This window comes from Chrysochloris asiatica, unplaced genomic scaffold (genome assembly GCF_000296735.1).
Source record: "Chrysochloris asiatica unplaced genomic scaffold, ChrAsi1.0 scaffold00002, whole genome shotgun sequence".
NCBI classification, from domain to species: Eukaryota; Metazoa; Chordata; class Mammalia; order Afrosoricida; family Chrysochloridae; genus Chrysochloris; species Chrysochloris asiatica.
The window spans coordinates 7,663,685-7,679,227 of record NW_006408520.1 but is presented as its reverse complement, the minus strand read 5'-3'; the positions used below and the strand labels follow the sequence as shown (position 1 = coordinate 7,679,227).

General features: G+C 37.3%; 1 protein-coding gene across 1 annotated transcript in view; it reads left to right on the top strand.

Annotated features, from left to right (window-relative positions):
• Window positions 1-15,543, top strand: part of HIAT1 (hippocampus abundant transcript 1) — a 72,617-nt gene that overhangs the window by 20,884 nt on the left and 36,190 nt on the right. Inside the window, exons 3-5 of the mRNA XM_006830920.1 lie at window positions 7,665-7,727; window positions 9,249-9,376; window positions 15,227-15,341. Of these exons, the coding sequence (XP_006830983.1) occupies window positions 7,665-7,727; window positions 9,249-9,376; window positions 15,227-15,341 (306 nt within the window). The remainder of the gene's footprint in view (window positions 1-7,664; window positions 7,728-9,248; window positions 9,377-15,226; window positions 15,342-15,543) is intronic.

Here is a 15,543-nt window from a genome sequence, read left to right as displayed (position 1 = left end):
AATTGGAGGGGACTTAATAAAGCTTTCTTTGTCTGCGTGGTTACATTTGGGTTGGCTATTATAATATTAATTATTTGATTTTCAACTAGAATTTGATTTTCTATGGCGCTGGACTGCAAGGTCAGTTTGAACCACAAGGTAGATGGTTCATACTCACTAGTCGCTCCTTAGAAACCCTACATAGGTCGTTTTGAGTCAGACCAATTCAACAGCATTTAACAACAGCAACAAATTATAACACTGTTTTCCTGGTTGTAATTTATACTTGGATTTTAAAATGGCAAAATAATGCATTATAGTTAGGGAAATTTGTTTGCAGTGTTATCATATTCACAGTTCCTTACCTTTAAAATTTTTTATTTGATTATATATTTAAAATTTTTATTTTGTTGTTGAGAATATATAAATAGCAAAACCTGTACCATTTCAACAGCTGGTATATGTACAATTCAGTGACCTTGATTATATGCTTCAAGTTGTAAACATTTTCACCCTCCTAATTTCAATTGTGCCTCCCCCATTAATATAAGCTCACTGCTCCCTAAGGTTCCTATCCATGCTGTTGTCAATTTGATCCCATGTTTGTTGTTGTTGATAAGTGCCCTTGAGTCGGTTCCGAATCATAGTGACTCTGTATAGGGTTTTCAAGGTGTTTCAAACCAGTCTTGCGGTCCAGTGCTTTGTCCTACAGCGCCACACCAGGACTCCTACATGTGATTGTTGTTAGGTGCCGTGGAGTCAGTTCCGATGCATAGAGACCCTGTACAGGGTTTCCGAGGCTATAAATCTTTACGGAAGCAGAAAGCCTTGTAACATACATTGCCTTTTTTTTTCCCCAAAATGTGGCCTAGACTTGGCAAAACAAGCATTAGGTTTTAAAGACATTAATTAGTTTGAAGTATGTCTGAGTGATGACATTTGTCTTGCTTCAGGTACTTGGCCTTTGAGCGTTAAGCAGCAAGAATCTTTCAGGCATCGCTTAGAAAAATTGTGAGCATGGGCATGCGTACAACTCTGTATATACATGTTTCCTGAGTAAGGGGAAATCTAGTTTAAAAAACATATTTCCTAAGTATATGAAAAGCTGGAATAATTGTCAGTGCTATAAGAAGGACTCCTACTGTGATGCTGTAGGATAAGCTCTGGACTACGAACCAAAAGGTCAGCTGTTCAAACCCACCAGCTGCTCCTTGGGAACCCTATACAGACATACTATGAGTCAGAACCAACTCGTTGGCACTTAACAACAGCAACATAATATAAGATGGGAGCATGGTGGCTGCATATGATAAGCACTGGATTTCAAGCCACAAGGTCTACAGTTCGAGTCCACCAGCCATTTCATGGGAGAAAGATGAGACTTTCTGCTACCACAGAGTTTTAAACAAAACAAAACAAAAAAGCTTTGGAAGCTCTGTATATGTTCACTATGAGTTGGAACTCAAATTCAAGGCACGTAACAACAACAACATAATATAATAATGTTCCTTAGAAAGCGAGGTTGGTAAGACTTTGTCTTTCTTACTTTTGGACATATCAGGCAGGATCTGTCAATGGAGAAGGACATCATATTTTGTAAAGTGCAGTGTCAGCAAAAAAGAGGAAGACTCAAGGGTAAGTTGAATTGGGACAATGGCAGCGTCAATGAAAAATAGGAAGACCCCCCAACAAGATGGCAGCAACAATGTGAAGATGGCCGGGACCAGGTTATGTTTTGTTATGTTGTATGTAGGACCACTATGAGTTGGAACTGTCTTGACGACACCTAACAACAACATAATACAAGAAATAGCACAAGGCTTTATATAACTAACTGCTAAATGAATAATACAAGGGAGCTTCAAAAAGTTTAGAAATTAAAAGATAATGCAATTTTCCCACAATTTCTTTAAATCCTATCATATAATACTGTATTGCTTGTGTGACGCTGTAGGATCAGCACTGGATTGCAAACCACAAGGTCAACAGTTGAAGCTTACCAGCTGCTCCTCAGAAACTCTATATGGGGTTGCTCTGAGTCGGAACTGATTCAACAACAATTGACAACAACATTAATACTTCATATATGGCTCTAGGGAAGAAAGCTATTGCTTTGGAGAGGAGTGTTTGGTAATAGAGAAGCAATTTGATAGATGGGAGGACTGACAAGATAGAGAAGATAAAAGGAACAAACATCCAAATGGACATAATGCCTTTTTTTTTTTTAATGTATGAATATTGAAAAGCTAGGATTATTCCTAAAATAGTAAAGAAGCCATTTGACAGGCATAGACAGGCTTGGTAAAGTCAATCATAGCAGTATGATGTAGCCATGACCAGAAAAAAAGCACACATGGACAAACCACATGAAGATTGTTTACAGAAAATCTCCACTGTCATAATAAATGCACACAAGAAAAATACCACATGGAAAAGCATCCACACAGAAAATTAGGCTCATAGAAAATTTTTCAGATAAAAGGTAAGTTGTTGTTGTTAATTGCTGTCGAGTTGGTTCTGACCCATAGCGACCCTGAACAGGGTTTCCAAGGCTGTAAATCTCTATGAAAGCAGAAAGCATCTTTCTCCCGCGGAGCTGCTGGTAGTTTCGAACTGCTGACCTTGCAGTTTGTAGCCCAATTCGTAACTACTACGCTACCAGAGCTCCTTAAAAGGTAAGTGAGGAAGGATTTAAAGGTTCTCCTTGGAAACCCTGTACAGGGTCACTATGAGTTGTAATCTACTCCATCAAACTTAAAAACAGGATTAAAGTTCACATTTGGTCTAGTATTCTGGTTTGGGTTAGAGTTTATACTTAAATCTACATGCATATTTTTCTTTGTGGGTATTTTTCAGAGCTCACATTTTGCTTGTGCTTATTTATGACTGGGTTTTTTCTGTGTGCAATTTTCATGTGCTTTTTTTACATAGAGCTAGACCTAGCGTAATATAAGTTTTCTTTTTTGTTGTTAAGTGCTAGTGAGTTAGTTCCGACTCATAGTGACCGTGTATAGGGTTTCTGAGACTGAATCTTTGCAGGAGCAGAAAGCTTCATTTTTTTCCAGAGAGTGGCTGATGGACTCAAAACAGCTGGCCTTGTGGTTAGTAATTCAGTCAGTGTTTATGCTACATAGCTACCACACTCTGCAAAGTTTCTCATAGGCATCATTCTTTGTGTCCCTCAAGCCCATTTTCTATCCCTAGAAAAATGTAGTAACAATAAATCTTTAGTAATTACTGGATGAAAAGTAGATTTGAGCTGATTGTGTCAAGTTTTGGAATATCAGTTTAAGGAGTTTAAATATTTTCCTTAATTATGTTGTTGTTAAGTGCCGTTGAGTTGGTTCCGACCCATGGTGACTCTGTATGGGGTTTCCCAGGAGCAGCAGTGAGCTTGAACCACCAACCTTGCAGTTCAAATGGCTTTGCAGTCTGGCGCATTAACCTACAGTGCCACACCAGGACTCCTCCTAAATTATAGGGACTGACAAAGTATGACCAGAGGACCAAATCCTGCTCATCCTATTTTTGACTTAAAGTTTTATTGGCAACCCCAACTGTTCATTTACACATTGTCTATGACTGTTTTTGTTTTACAGTGACAGAGTTGAGTAACTGTGGTGGAAACTTATATGGCCTGCAAAACTTAAAATGCCTACTATCCGATTCCTTAGAGAAAAAGTTGACAAACCCCTTCTTTAGATATATTGTTGTTGTTGTCAGGTGCCATCGAGTCGGAAACTGACTCATAGCGACACCATGCACAGCAGAACAACACAATGTCCGATCCTGGGCCAACCTCACTACCGCTGCCACACTTGAGTCCATCAATGATGCCATCTGGCTGATCCATCTCATTAGAGGTCTTCCTCCACCTTACGCAGCATGACATCCTTCTCCAACGATTGTTTCCTCCGGACAACATGTCCAAAGTATGAGAGACGAAGCTTAGCCATCCTGGCCTCCAAGGAGCACTCTGGCTGCACTTCTTCCAAAACAGATCTGTTGGTTCTTTTGGCAGTCCATGGCACTTTCAGTATTCTCCTCCAACACCACAACTCAAAGGCATCAATTCTTCAACGATCTTCCTTATTCACTGTCCAGCTTTCGCATCCATATGAGGCTATTGAAAACACCATGGCCTGGGTCAGGCGCACCTTAGTCCTCAAGCTGACATCTTTGCTCGTCAATACTTTAAAAAGTTCCTGTGCAGCAGATTTGCTCAGTGCAATACGTCATCTGATCTCTTGACTGCTGCTTCCGCGAGTGTTGATAGTTGATCCAAGAAAAATGAAGTCCTTGACAACTTCAATCTTTTCTCCATTGATAAGAATTTGTTTATTGGTCCAGTGGTGAGGATTTTGTTTTCTTGACATTGAGATGTAATCCATATCGAAGGCTGTGCTCTTTGATCTTCATAAGTAAATGTTTCAAGTCCTCTTTACTTTCAGCGATCAAGGTTGTATCATCTGCATATTGCAGTTTGTTAATGAGTCTTCCTCCAATCCTGATGCCACGTTTTTCTTCATAGAACCCAGCTTCTCGTATTATAGGTCTTTATTTATTACAGGTTTTCTCAATCTCAGCAAGTCCCTGTGTGGTACAGATGTGCTTGCTGCTAACTTAAAAGTTGATTGTTCTAGTCTACTCAGAGGAACCTTGGAAGAAAGCTCTGGTGACTTACTTCCAAAAAGTTAGTCATAGAAACCGCTTTGGAGCACAGTTCTACACTGACACATGTGGGGTCACCATTAGAATCAGCTTGATGGCAACTAGTTTGGTTTTGGTTTTCAGCCTCAGCATTATTGACATTTCAACCTCAGCAGTATTGGCATACTGACAGTTCTTTATTTGTGATGAGCTGTCTTCTGTATTGCAAGGTGTTTAGCAACATTCCTGACCTTTACCTGTTAGATAACAAGCATTTCCCATACTCTCAAGTTGTAACAGTAAGAAATGTCTCCAGACATTGCCAGAAGTAACCCAGAGGGCCAAAACGTCCCTTGTTTAGAAATATCTATTTGAATTAAATATTTGAGTATCAAATATATTACTTTTCCCATGTTAATGATTTTCTTTTACTACTAACATTTCATTCCTTTCTTTATTTGTACATACAATATGTAAATTTTTACTAAATTTCTGAGTAACTGAACAAATGGGGGCTGTTCTAGTTCTTCTAAAAGTTTTTCTTGTAAGATGTGATAAAGTATAATAATTTTTTCCTCCTAAAATGAAATCTTCCCCACATTACCATTCTTTTGTTCTGTTGTGCCTGGGGGCACTATGAACTGAAATTAACTCCAAGGTACATAACAAAAAGCAGCAACATTATTTGTACTGAGGACATCATGGTATAATGAAAGTGTTGATTATACCTCATTTGCCTCATCTGTAAAGTGTTAATATTATCTAATTCAAAATGTTGTTAGGTTTAAATAAAAGAATCTGTGTAAAGTCCCTGACATATAGGCTATAAAAATAGTAGCAAGTGCTTATTACTTTCCAGTTTCCTTTTCTAATTGCCTTTTCACCCAAAGGTTCCCAAATTGATGCCATATAGTTCAAGAATAGGCCTTGAACAGAAAAGAAGTTGTTGTTAAGTTTTCATAGGGCGGGATTTTTCTCCCTTACTTTGTGGAATCTTTCTAGATCCACTTTGTTGTTGTTGTTATGTGCCGTGGAGTCAGTTCTGATTCATAGCGACCCAGTACAGGGTTTCCAAGGCTGTAAATCTTTACAGGAGCAGAACGCCTCATCTTTATTCCGCGGAACAGCTGGTAGTTTCAGACTGCTGACTTTGCGGTTCGCAGCCTGGTTCGTAACCACTACGCTACCAGAGCTCCTTTAGTGGTGATTTAAAATTCCTTATTAAATTCTTCCAGTCTGCTATCTTAGGTTATACCTATATCTATCTGTAAGGAAATTTATTATATTGTTGTAAGAGAGCCACCACATTGGTTCCAAGTCTCAGTGACCCCGTGCACAACAGAACAAAACACTGCCTGTTCCTGCACCATTCTCAAAATTGTTGCTATGTTTGAGCTCAGTGTTGCAGCTACTTATCAATCCATATCATTTAGGGTCTTCCCCTTTTTTGATGATCTTCTCTAGGAACTGGTGCCTCCTGACTGCATGTCCAAAATACAAGAGATGAAGTCTTGCCATCCTTGCTTCTAAAAGCATTCTAGGTATACTTCTTCCAAGTCAGATTTGTTGGTCCTTCTTACAGTCCAGTATACTTTCGATATTCTTTACCAACGCCGTAATTCAAATACATCTATTCTTCTGTGGTCTTGCTTATTCATTGTCCAATTTTCAAATGCATATGTTGTTTTTGTTAAGTACCATGGAGTTGGTTCCAGTATAGGGTTTCTGAGGAGCAACTGGTGGGTTTGAGCTTGTCACTTTGTGGTTAGCAGTCCAATATTTATCATACAGCACCACACCAGGCAATTGAAAATACCATGGCTTGGGTCAGAGATACCTGAATCTTCAAATTGACATCTTTGCTGTGTAACACTTTAAAGAGGTCTTTTGCAGCAGAATTACCTAATGCAATATGTCAACTGCTGCTTTCATGAGTGTTGATTGTGGATCCAAGAAGTATTTGACAACTTCAGTCCTTTTTCTATTAATCATTATTAGTCTAGTTGTAAGGATTTTTCTTTTCTTTACATTGAGCTGCAGTCCATACGGAAGGCTGTAGTCTCTGGTTTTCATCAGTATTTCTGTCTTCTTCACTTTCAGCAAGTAAGGCTGTATCATTTGCATATTTCAGGTTGTTAATGAGTCTTCCTCCAATCCTGATGCCACATTCTTTTTCATAGAGTCCATCTTCTCAGATTATTTGCTGAGCATACAGGTTGAATAAGTATGGTGATAGGATACAAATCTGGGCACACACGTTTCCTGATTTTAAACCATGCAGTATCATTTTGATCAGACAACTGCCTCTTGGTCTATGTATAGGTTCCTCAGGAGCACAATTAAGTTTGCTGGAATACTTGTTCATCTGAATGTTATCCATGGTTTGTTATGATACACATAATTGAATATCTTTGCATAGTCAATAAAATACTAATAATCATGTATCTCGCATTCTTTGCTGTTAGCCAAGATCCATCTGACATCAACAGTGATATCCCTTGTACCACATCCTGTTCTAAATCTGGCTTGAATTTCTGAAAGTTCTTTGCCTATGTATTGCTGGAACCATTTTTGAATTATGTTCAGTAACATTTTTGATAATTTCTAATTTTCCTAGATTCTACCTTCGTACATTCCACTTTATGATTATTAATGAATACTTGCAGCTGTTTCTCCTCATTTTGAGTTTTGTCCTATCAGCAGCAAATGAGGTCCCGAAAGGTTTACTCCATGTTATCACAGTCAGCTCTTTGTCAAGGAGGCAGCTCTTCCCCAGTCGTATTTTGATTGCTTTCCAGCACTGTATCTGACAATATTCTGGTGCTGTTCATACTGTTTTCATCTTCTGGCACTGTGTGTATACATATATATATTTATACATATATAAAATCATATAGTACAATGGCATGTAAATGTTTCATAATATTTACTTATATGCACAAGTGTCATACAAATCTGAAAATGTGAATGCACTAAGATGAAATAAAATGTCATTTTACTAAGATAAAAATATTTTATCTTGTTCTCATTTTTAGGTATTACATGAAACGTTCCCTAAACATACATTTCTGATGAATGGACTAATTCAAGGAGTAAAGGTAGGATTAATTAAAATACACATATAAGTACACATACTTATGTAAATATGGTTGTAGTAAATTGAGTACTATTAGTTTTCAAATTAGAAACTGTATACCTTAGGAGGTTATGCAGCATCTTTTAGACTAACTGGGTTTTAAATAACTGTAAAATAATAAATCACATCATAATAGATTTATTCTTTGTTTTATGTGTCGTCATTTTTATTCAGTAGATCTAAGTGCTTTTATAAGCTAACAGCAAGAAGTGTCTCCCATTGTTGTTAAGTGTGAATTCGGTTCTGACTCATAGCGACTGTGTAGGGGTTACCAAGGAACAACTGGTTGGTTTGAACTTCCAGTTCCCAGTCCATTGCTGAGCCTACAGGCCCACACCAGAAGTCTATATCTACCATGCTGTTGTTAAGTGTGAATTCGGTTCTGACTCATAACGACTGTGTAGGGTTACCAAGGAACAACTGGTTGGTTTGAACTTCCAGTTCCCAGTCCATTGCTGATCCTACAGGCCCACACCAGAAGTCTATATCTACCATGCTGTTGTTAAGTGTGAATTCGGTTCTGACTCATAGTGACTGTGTAGGGTTGCCAAGGAACAACTGGTTGGTTTGAACTTCCAGTTCCCAGTCCATTGCTGACCCTACAGGCCCACACCAGAAGTCTATATCTACCATGCTGTTGTTAAGTGCTGTCAAGTCGATTCTGATCCATAGGGACTCTATATAGGGTTTCTGAGGAGCAGCTGGTGAGCTTGAACCTCCGACCTTGTGCATGAACATACCAGTGCCACATCAAGACTCCATATTTACTATTTTGTTGTTATGTGCCGTGGAGTTGGTTCCGACTCATAGCTACCCTGTACAGGGTTTCTGAGGCTGTAAGTTGTTACGGGAGCAGAAAGACTCATCTTTCTCTTGTGAATAGCTGGTAGTTTTGAACTGCTGACTGTGAGATTAGCAGCCCAGTTCATAACTACTATGCTCCCCCCACAAAACAAAACAAAAAAACAACAAAAATCCCACATACAATATATATAAAACGTTATCAGTGCAGTAAAATATTGTTTATTATATATAAGGGGGCTTTAGAAGTTCATAGAAAAATCTAATATCATTATTCCACAAACTTTTCGAAGCTTGCTTGTAGTTTTTGAGGTTTTTTTTTTTTTTTCAAATTCTTGATTCAATTTGACCAATGAGTTTTTTAAACAAGTATGTAACTGTTAAACCAAATGATTGACATGTGATATGTGATATTCTTTCTAGAATTGCTAATGCAGAGCAATTGTGACTGAGAATTTATTAGAACATTTAATATTTAATACCTTGCTAGAGTCCCTGCAGATGATTCTAGGCTATCTGGGCAAATTTTTAATTATATATTAATAAGAAATAAGTTGTTATTTATCTAAAGTTTAGTGCTATAGCTATTTTAGAAAAAAACTTGTTTAAAATTTATGTGTCAGTAAAATGACTTTTTCTCATACGTGCAGTTTAACATTTTGTCATTTGAAATTTTTTTTAGGGTTTGTTGTCATTCCTCAGTGCCCCGCTTATTGGTGCTCTTTCTGATGTTTGGGGCCGAAAATCTTTTTTGCTGCTAACAGTATTTTTCACATGTGCCCCAATTCCATTAATGAAGATCAGCCCATGGTATGTACTTATTTAAATTATAGCAACTAAATGTCACTTACTATCATTGCTTTCTTAATGTTTTTAGATTTCTTTCACTTGTCTTGCTATCTAGTCTGTAGAGTTATTGTTTCGGTCTTCTAATATATTTATTTTTTGACATAGATAAAAGGGTCCCTAAATATATAGTAGGTAAGTCATAGTTCATAAATATTTTTAGAACGAGGTGATATTACCAGGAAAACTAGAAAATAGACTAATCTTTTTAAATTTCACAGCCCAAATTTCAGAATAATACTTTGTGAACTTAATAGGTTTGCTAACATTTTAATTCTCTTAAGTAAGACTGTTACAGCATTCACATGGCTTATTATCTGTATTAATGAGAAGTTGTTGTTGTCAGCTAGCTACCTTTGAGTTGACTGATTCATAGCAACCCTGTGCACAACAGAACGAAACACTGCCTGGCCCTATACTATTGTTACAGTTGTTGTTATGTTCAAGCCCGTTGTTGAGGCTGCCATGTCAGTCCTTCTCATTGAGCCTATTTTTCACTGACCTTCTACTTTACCAAGAATGATGCTTTTCTCTAGGAACTGGTCCCTGCTGATAACATCCCCAAAGTAATTGAGATGACGTTTCACTGTCCTTCCTTCTTAATAACATTCTGGGTGTACTTCTTCCAAGACAGATTTCTTTATTCTTCTGGCAGTCCATGGCACTTTCCATATGCTTCACCAACATCTTAACTCAGATGCATCAATTCTTCTCCAGTCTTACCTATTCATTATCCAGCTTTCAGTACTTAATGAAGTGACTGAAATTCTATAACTTGGGTGAGATGCACTTTTGTCCACAAAATGGCTTTTTTGCTCTTTTGTACTTTAACGAGTTCTTTTGCAGAATTAACAAGTACAATGCATCATTTATTTCTTTACTACAACTTTATGAGTCTTGATTGTGTGTCCAAGTGAAATGAAATCTTTGATAACTTCAGTTGTTTCTCTGTTTATCATAATATTGTTTGTTGATCTTTTGTTAAGATTTTTGTTTGTAATTCATACTGAGGACTATGTAATCATAATGAATTATATTTTTGTTTGTAATTCATACTGAAGACTATAATTTTGATATTCATCAGGCAATGCTTCAAGACCTCTTTGTTTTCAGCATGCAAAATTGTATCAAATGCATATTGCAACTGCCTTTTTTAAATTTTTTTTTTAAAGTTTTTATTGTGAATTGGGTGAAAGTTTACAGGGCAGATCATCTGTTTTAACATTCACAAATCATACACCTTGTTTCATCACAATGATTATAATCCCTTCCATCTGCCATCAGATCAGTATTCCTCTCTGTTCACTTTACTCTTTTTTTTAAACATTCAGGCATATATCATAATTTACACCACCAAAGGGCAAGTCTACCTCTTGGCCGCTAGCTCTTGGTCCCTCTCTTCCCATGAATTTAGAGTCCTCAGCTGCTCCCTCTCTCCATGTCCCCATCTCTGCCTCCATCTCTGGTGTCGCTGCTTCTATAGCTAAGGTCTCTTATTCCGCTTGTGCTCTGCTCCCTGGATGGTCCTAGGGTCTTTGTTTCTGGACTGTCTGATTAACTACTCCCCTGTTTTTGTTACGAAACTTCTGCCTTTAATTATGACAGTCACAATTAGTCATGATAACTATTACTATTGAATCATAAGCATCTTTTCTCCATCTCTTTTAACCAAACTCATCTAGACAAATTGAAAACTAATTCAGTCACTTGTTTGAGGCACTCTGTCTTGTTTTTTCATCATTTTTTTCAATCTTTCTGAGGTACCTAAATATCATTCTTTTAAATTTCTTATCAGGTAGTTCTGATATCATTTCTGGTATTATATTTTCTGACTCTTTTATATTTCAGTCACTTGTTTGAGGCACTGTGTCTTGTATTTTCATGTAAGCTGAAATTTTGTTTTCTGTGAGACGTGTCATGCTTATATTTCATTTATAATAGTGTGTTGTTGTAGTCTTATTATTCAGTGGGGACTCTTTCTTCCCTCCCACACTCTTAAACTAAACTCCCTCTTGAAACCTTGTAAGCCTGTCACTTTGTGCCTTTATCACCCCCTCATTTTAGGTAGCCAGTGTCTAAGTTGCCCATCCCTATCTACCCTATGTATAGAAGGGATAGCATTGATACTTCATGTGAAGACTCCTTCACTCTCTTGGTATTTAGAGTTACTACCTCCATGAGTATACGTCAAGTTAATCAAATTGTAGCAATTCACCCATGTTTCCTTTATCAAAAATTGTTGTTGTTGTTTTTTATCTTCCTCTAGTCGAGTTTTGATTATCAAGCCATCAAGGCTAGGTCACATGGATATTATCTTCAAGTTTGGATGTTCTTGTGCATCTCCCCTCAACTGCCTTCTTCATAGAGCTCAGCTTCTTGGATTATTTGCTCAGCATGCAGAATATCAGAAAGATGTTTAATTTTATTTTAATGACTGCAAAGACATTCAACCGTGTGTATCATAACAAATTATAAGTAACATTGTAAAGATTGGAAATTCTATAAGTTAATTGTGCTCATGTGGAACCTGTACATAACCAAGAGGTGGTGGTTCAAACAGAACAAGGGGGTATTGTGTGGTTTCAAATCAGAAAAGGGTGCACTATTGGTCTTGTTCATATGTTACCTCTCGAAGTGGTTGACCAATTATTTGTGGTAGAGAGAGTCTGTATTCCTTCAATCTTTTAAAGGCATGGTGAGAGGAGCAAGAATAAAGAGTTAGGGTTTGGACTATGGCTATGTCTCAGCTAGGCTTTGGACTTTGTTTAGTGTTATGTCTGTCGTTAGGAGTAGGGTTAGTTTTAGGGTAGATGTTGGACTTGGCCCAAGAGTAAGACTTGGTCTAGTTTTAGGGATACAGTTAAATTCACTTTATTTTATTTTTTTCATGAATTCTATTTGATTTCCTCTTCATTTGGAAGTTCTGTTACTGCGTTATTCCCTCTTTTTAGTTTGTTTTTGTTGCAAACTGGAATCTCATGTCTTACTAGTTTTCCTTTGTAGATAACTTTTCATTTTTACTGAGCTGCTCCCAGGATTCAGTCTGTATTTGGTTTTGAAAAGTTTGATTATATTATATGTCTTGATGGTATATCCTTCCTGCTTGGAGTTTGTTCAACTTTTCAATGGCTGTCTTCGCATCCTGCATGATGTTAGGGAAGTCTTCATCCAACAACTGTTCACCAATTCTCATTAATTTTTAATTGTAACATTATACATACAACAAAATATTTGCTGTTTCATCCATTTTTATGTGTGTAATTCCTGTTCAAGAATTTCAGTCAAATGAAGTTATTCCTCTTGGTTTTTATTAAGTGCTGTTGAGTCGGTTCTGACACCTGACAACCCTATATACTGTTTTCAGGGAGTGAATGGTGGAATTAAACTGCCAATCTTGCAGTTAGCAGTCTAATGCTTATCCTGCAGTGCCACATAATGTCCTATATAAATCTTAGGCTTTCTTCTGATATTTTTGTTCTTTTTTTCTGATTGTTGTCCTCAAGCTCACTAGTTCAGCCTTCCATTGATTCAATTCGGCTTCTCGGTCTTTTCAGTGTACTATCTATTTCTGTAGCCTTTTTCGTTTGTCAATTTGGTATAGTGTTTTCCTATAAGAAACTTCCAAAAATTATTCAATTTGGTCTTATAGTGTTTTCCTATAAGAAACTTCCAAAAATTAATAATTTCCAAAAATTATTCTAAAATTTTTGTCCGTTTTCCTAGATTTTGTCTGTAGTTTTCTTCATCATTCTCTTCAATCTATTGGAGGTACCTAAATATCGTTGTTTTAAACTTCTTATCAGGTAGTTCTGATAGCATTTCTGGTATTATATTTTCTAACTTTGTATTTCAGTCACTGGTTTGAGGCACTTTGTCTTGTTTTTTTCATGTAAGTTGAAATTGTGTTTTCTATGAGACATTGTGTCATGCTTATATTTCATTTATAATTGTGTGGTGTTGTATTCTAAGGTACTCATCACCTGTCCTCTGGTGTGCGTAATAGAGACTGGAAGTGTGAACACAGTTCTCTGTTTCCTGTTTGTATAGCATAGTTCAGGGAGGGCTACCACTGTCCACTGTGTTGGCAAGGACAGGGACTGACTACACCCCTGTCTACCAAGAAGGCATGGGAAAAATGGGAGAACTTCGCTCTCCTCACCAGCAGCATGCAGCATCATCCTGAGCCTCCTGGCCACTGTATTGACAACCACCTGCAAAAGCTCAAGATGTTGCGTAGCTGCCTACTCCACCATCTTCACCTGAAAGTCTCCTTCCATCTTCCCGCATCATTCAATATTTTGCCCTTACTGTTGTTAAGTGCCACTGAGTCAGTTCTGGCTCATAGCAACCCTGTGTAGAGTTTCTAAGGAACAACTGATGGGTTTGAACTGCCAACCTTGCAGTCAGTAGCCCAGTGCTTATCCTACAGTGACACACCAGGACTCCATTTTGGCCTTGCAGTGTTATTGTTACGTGCTATGGAGTCAGTTCCAACTCATAGTGACCCTGTACAGGGTTTCCAAGGCTGTAAATCTTTACTGGAGCAGAAAGCCTCATCTTTCTCCCGCGGACCAGCAGGTAGTTTCTAACTGCTGACCCTGAAGTTACCAGCCCGATTCATAACCACTACGCTAGTGTCCTTTAATACATTGCAATTCATGGCTTGAATTTTTTCTTCAGTTCTTTCAGCTTAAGAAATTCAGAGTGTGGTCTTCCCTTTTGGTTTTCTAACTCTACGTCTTTGCACATTTCATTTAAATACTTGACTTCATCTTCTTGTGCTGCCCTTTGAAATTTCCTATTCATCTCTTATATTTTATCATTACTTCCTCTCTACAGTCAGGAGCATGCCACACCTGATCCCAATGTGGCAATTTGGCCAAATACCCATTATTTTAAAAACTTAACATTTGTATTACAGTAGAAACCTCTTATTCCCTTCCAGATACTTTGGAATCATGGACAGTAAAGATTAGTTTACTTTGAAAAATATATTTTGTATATATTGTTAAGTGCCATAGAGTTGGTTCTGACTCACAGCTACCCTGTGTGGAGTTTCCAAGGTGGGTCTGAACCACTGACCGTGCAGTAAGCAATTCAGTGCATATCCTACACACCTATTCTCATTTATGAACATTACCATAACAGGTTTCATCTTCAAGAAGGCTAAATTGTTTGTTTTGCCAACATTTGAAGAGCTAAAGATAGCCTGTGGAGAAACATCTAGTTTCTATATATAGGCTCAAGATAAATATGAAGTAATTTGTTTCTCAGTTTTATTTACTGAATTTGGGGGTTTGTGTGCATGTGTGTGTGTGTAGTACTAGGTAAGGGTGAATTTTCATAGAATTTATTTCATTCCTGTTTTGGGTAGAAACAACAACAAAGTCACTTAACATTTCAACAGCTAGGTAAAAGAGTGACCTGAGTATATTGTTTAATTTTAAGTATTCCTATATAGTAGCTGAGTTGCTATTGAATGGCTACTAAAAACCCTACAGTTTCATAATGTATGTGGCTTGTGATGAATGTTGTTATTGTGCTGTTGAGTCAGTTCTGACTCATGATGACTGTGTAACATTTCCGAGGTGGGTTTGAACTGCCAGCCTTGCTATTAGCAGCCCAGTGCTTATGCTATAGTGCCACACCAGGACTCCTTGTGATGAATAGAAAAATTAAGTCCAAACTCTTATGGTAAGCTATAGCTCTTTACTGAAAACTAGCTATTTTTATTTTAATTCACTTATAGAAATAAAAGATTAAGACCATTGTAATTGTTGTAACCATTTGCTGTTTATGATCTTTCATTCCTAGGTGGTACTTTGCAGTTATCTCTGTTTCTGGGGTCTTTGCAGTGACTTTCTCTGTGGTATTTGCATATGTAGCAGATATAACCCAAGAACATGAAAGAAGCATGGCTTATGGACTGGTATGTGTGTGTGTGTTGTATACCTGTTGTATCTGCTGAAAAATGCCTTGTGTGTGAAATATTCCATATTGCAGGTGGTATAAATCTTTGCATTACAAAATTTATTTATTTATTTTTTAATTAAATGTTTTTATTTTGGATTGAGTGAAAGTTTACAGGGCACATCATCAGCTTCACATTCAACCATTCATATAGCTTGTTT